Below are 4,957 nucleotides of genomic sequence, written 5' to 3'. Positions count from 1 at the left end.
TTCCTACTTTAACTTATACTGTAGGGAAGGAAGGGTTAGAGGGAGAGTATCCCAAAACTATAAGTGGTTGAAAATAGACATTAATTCTAACCAGAGTTCAATTCTACTACAACATAATATAAACAAAATCCGAGGAACAAAGAGTAAAACAAAAGATGGGCATCCATTTAATGTCAACTTACCCCAGCTAAGGTCTAAGTTGTTTACGCATACATATATATTGCAGAAAAATGGGATTTCATCAAAATTCTAGTCGGATTGAACTTGTAAAAATTTAGCATAATAATTGTCAGAGTATGATGACAATATGGTAAGGCAATATTGTAACATCCAAAGCAACAAGGAGTAGAACCCAACAACAGCTAGGGCAGCTGGGTAAGGGCATCTCCTTTTACCAACAACAGGTGGATTTTGGTAGGGTTTTCAGTCCAAGAAGTATGTGAAACCCTAAGACGGTTCAATGGGCGTTCGTCTGCCGTCTCCACCAGCAGCTCTTGGATGCTGAAACTGACTCAGCTGCCCAATGCTTGCTGAAACATTCATGGCAAGAAGGCTGCTGGCATCATAATTATTGCCCCCGTCAAAAGCCCGGATCACTTGTTGCTGATCCCTGGGGAAAAACTGATGATGGTAGTACTGCTCGCGGCCACTTCCACCTCCACCGATGAAGTTGATGCCTAAATTCTGCGGGTGATGATGGTGATGAGTTGTAGCTGTGGCTGCAGCAGCCGCTGCCGCGATTAGGCCATGACTGGTGATGCCTAGGCTTTGGTACTTGGAGAGTTCTGACTTGGCACAACTGAGGTCCATCTGAAGCTGGCGGAGCTGGTGTTGGAGGAGGGAAATGACCCCTACGCAGCCGTAAACAGGGTCCCGGAGACGCATGTCGGCCTCATATGCTAGGGAATTGACGGCATCCTCTCGCTGATGGGGCTGCAATTCATTGAGCAACTTTGTTACATTGCTGGCTCCAAAAACTCTGTGCACATTTGCAAACTTCTGGGGTTGGTCCGGTGGAAAATATGGTGCAAAGACACATTCTGGCTGGCACTTTCGACGGAGAAATTTACATGCTGCACACGGTGAATTGGAGGATGATGCCATGACTACAACTTAGTACAGCAGCTTACTAGTGTTTTCTTCTCTGGTATCTTCTCCTCTTATCCTAAAATGTCAAACACAAAAAAAAAAAAAAAAAATCCCACATCAAATATGCCAAAAAGAAAAAATAAAGCAATAAATGAAAGCAAACTTTTTTTTTTTGTGTAACAAAAAAAAAAAGGAAAAAAAGAGGTTTAAGCATTTTAATGATGAAAGTGGAAGCTATAACTTAGATGGGATCTGGGATCTCCATAGAGTAGGTATGGAAAATATTCAAGGGAAAATGCATGGAAAAGGTCCAAATTTTGTAATGTCCCTTTTTTATTTTTATTTTTTTGGGAACCTACGTTGAGAAAATGTGGAGAAAAGGGATCTAAAGATACGGGCTACAAGACGGTGTTTTCAGAAGTGCAAATATTCTTCTCACAAGAAGAATAAAGAGAACATGATAGAGACAATCCAAAACGTATACATATGTTTACCCATTCCACACACTGAAACCAAACCCCCACCCCCCCTCCCCCCAAAAAAAAGAATAAAAAGAAACACAAAAAGGGAAAAAGAATAGGAAAAACAGATCAAGACCGATACTTTCAGGCTAAACTGTTCATTTCCTATTTTCTCTTTTGACTTTGAAAAGAAAAGAGAAAAAGAGATAAAAATCTAGAGAGGTCAAAATAGATAGGCTGCAAGCCTAGGATAGGAAAAAGTTCACATATTTTCCTTGACATAACAATTGAAAGAAGGACGAAATGACATGGCAAAGCAAACCCCAAACCATTTTGCGGCTGCGAGTTTGTAGGAGTCTGCGGCTTTCTTTCTCTTCTTTATGTTCAATGATGAGATATAGGAAGCTAAAATTGAGTGGAAAGATGAGCAAAGGTAAAAAAGAATAAAAGAGATCAAAAGTTCAAGTTAAGCAGCTTTAAAGGAGCTTGAACAATCATTTTGAAATTCAATAGCCAGAAAATGTTACAAAGAAAAAAAATTGAAGAAATCAATTTGGAAGGCGTAATTAAAATTAAGTACTTGCCCTTAAAAATATCTTGGACACAAACTATAAAGGGCTTCCTTAATTTCACCAAAAGAGCAAAAAGATTTTGTCATCCGCTGGTTATTTTGAGGTGACCAGCTATGTTCAAGAAAGGAGAAATTTCAATTTAATTTGAATTCCTAATAACAAGGGAGATTTCAGGGAAATTTGCAACCAAGTCACATGTTTGTAGTAAGAAATCTTGGACAAAGATACATGTATCTTCATTCAGACAGCTGGATAGAAACCCTAATTGGGATTTTCTTGACTTTTTTGAAGACACAAATTATAGAAAAAAGATGGTATATATGTGTGAGCTCGTGCGTGTGTGTGTGTGCGTGCAAACACCGTACTATGTGTGGACATACCTTAAATTATTAGGGTTAGCAATGCAAGAAAGGAAGATTTTACCGGTAGTATTGTGGATTGGATCTCGTGAAAGTAAGACTTTTCTCTCCTATTATGTCACTATTTTCGATGCTAAGAAGTGGAAGATCTTGCTTGCATTTCATTCATAACTATGACCAAGAGGGATTTTGTGGGATTGAGAGCAGATGTGATGGAAAAGAAAAGGGAAAGCACAGAGAGCAAGATTACTTCATTTACCTGTTAAAAAAAAAAAAAAGGAGACTGAGGGAGATGTCACTACTCAGTTCAGTACCACTCCTCAGTACTCACTAGCTAGTTTGTTTCTCTTTTTTTGTTAATCACACATACTACTAAGAATATATATAGAATTTCCAAAAAACAAATGAGTGTAGTTGTACGAAAATGATAGCAGTCTAAGAAGTAGCCAAGACGGAAAAAAAAGGAAAAGAAAAAAGAAAATGCAAACCTTGTAGTATTATAAAAGATAAAGAACTGAGAATAGAATAAAAGTTGGTGGTGATGGGGCTCTTCCTTAATTCTCTCTTCTATTCTTCCTTCCTTGAAAGTTTGCGTGCCTCGATTTCTTCGGTCAAACCTTTTCCTTCTTTCCTTCTACAGCACCTTTTTGTTTGGCTCCTCTGTTGACAGACGGGGTGATGATACGGTATGATATGATAGGATATTGATCAGCATACACAGCAAGTTGGATTATTATTGGATCTTGCAAAATGCAAAGCCCTTTTCAATCAACTTTCTAGACTTGAAAGTTGAAAGCCCTCTTCTCCTCCTTCTCTCAAGAAGCCACCACCAAAAAGGCAAAATCCAAGAACCAGCCTACCGCGCAGCTATCTTTCTTCCCTTTTAGTCTTGTCCCGTGAGAAGATACATATGGATGATGACTAGCTATGGGTTTTCAGTGGCCTTTTCTTGACCTTTTTTTGGTGGGAATGGCTTAAAAATAGTGAACAATCATGCAAATGGGATCTTCTTTTTTTCTTGGTTGCAAACTTTTCGCCCTTCACTGCTACTAACTTAGTAAAAGAAATGAAAAAGAAACGAAAAAATGGCAGGAAACAAGCATACAAAGATGGTGATAAAGTAGGCGAAGCGGAAGAAAAGGAAGACTCCTATGTCGTGAACAAACAATTCAACGTATCCGTAGAGATAGAGATAGAGACAGCCGGAAAGAGAGAAAGAAAGAATGAGAGCGTGAACTTTGGCGTAGTACTGGACTCAAAGGTGGAGAGAAAGAGAGAAAATCCAAAAGGGCTTGTAGTATTTTTTATGCTGAGTACTCGAGTAGTACTAGCAGTGGTAAATGGTAAAATTATAGGAGAACAGAACAAGAGGGAGAGGAGGAGAGGAAGGAATGGGGTAATAAGGTATCGGCGGGGGAAAGTCCCCCAAGACCAGAGCCTAAGGAAACGCGGAGAAAGCAAAGATCACAACTACTACTAGCTCAGCGCGTGAGTGGGAGGTGGGGGGGATCAGACTTCAGAAGGGAGAAGGGTAGAATGTGATGATGAGGTTTTCTATTTTCTTGCTTCTGAATCTGCTGCTGAAATGGTAGGAATAAGTATATAATCCTCCCAATCTGCTGGCTGGCTGGGCTGGCCTAGCTCTATTTATTCAGACATCAGAGATTTGAGAGCGAGTTGTCTTCTGTCGTGATATGACTCTTCCTTTTTTCTTCTTCCCTGATCTAATTATGCTTGGCTATAGTTGTTGGTTTTCGTTGTTATAGGGGTTGTGTTCCTTTATTGTCTTGTGTATTTGTGTCTGTCAAATAAGTGAAGATTTACTTTGTTTTGGTAAGTAGGACATGTTTGGGGTTGCGGGCTCCTCTCTTGGATTTGGACTGTACATAATGACATGTCCTTAAGTACTATCAAATTTGGCATACTAGAAAGCAAGAAGGCTAAGCCTCGTAGTACTAATAATATCTTGCAATTGAAAAGGATAGTTACCAAAGAACCAACATGTAGATTCACAATTGTTTTGTAAAACGATGGAAATTAATCTTATATACACTGATAGCGTATATATTATTTACAAGTATATAAGATTCAAACTGGAAATTTTTGCAACGTGTGTAACTAGTGCATCAATATTCTTTTGTTGATTTTTTTGGGCCAAAGATAATCTTGGTTCGTGTTTTCCAAAAAATAAAAGGTATATATTTGCCCCATAAGTTTTAGACATTGGTACAATGCATTGAGAAACTTTTGTACTCAAATTTTGGGGTTTCAGTGTTCTATAATCAACCCTTTCAACAAAGAGATTTTTTTTTCCTTTTTTTTCTTTGAACAAAACTCGTATCACTCATTGACTAATATAGAAAACCGAAATGTTTTGATGCTAGGCTATCCTTTACTCTTCTAACCCTCATAGTTGGCAGCTGCAATAGGTACAGATTTTCAATTTTCTCAATCTGCATGCAATTTGACGAAAGAT

At 38.6% G+C, this 4,957-nt stretch overlaps 1 protein-coding gene across 1 annotated transcript; it reads right to left on the bottom strand.

The window, feature by feature from the left end:
• Positions 1-258: 258 nt before the first annotated feature.
• Positions 259-3,883, bottom strand: LOC113710170 (protein ASYMMETRIC LEAVES 2-like). The gene is made up of 2 exons (XM_027233019.2): positions 2,970-3,883; positions 259-1,165 (listed from the first exon to the last, which is right to left on the bottom strand). The coding sequence occupies exon 2, from the start codon at positions 1,102-1,104 to the stop codon at positions 448-450; it is 657 nt and encodes a 218-aa protein (XP_027088820.1). The 5' UTR covers positions 1,105-1,165; positions 2,970-3,883; the 3' UTR covers positions 259-447.
• Positions 3,884-4,957: the final 1,074 nt, after the last annotated feature.

The sequence above is a fragment of the Coffea arabica genome, chromosome 9e (genome assembly GCF_036785885.1).
Source record: "Coffea arabica cultivar ET-39 chromosome 9e, Coffea Arabica ET-39 HiFi, whole genome shotgun sequence".
Classification (NCBI taxonomy): Eukaryota; Viridiplantae; Streptophyta; class Magnoliopsida; order Gentianales; family Rubiaceae; genus Coffea; species Coffea arabica.
Note: the sequence above shows the minus strand (reverse complement) of the source record. Positions and strands in the feature narration are given on the sequence as shown.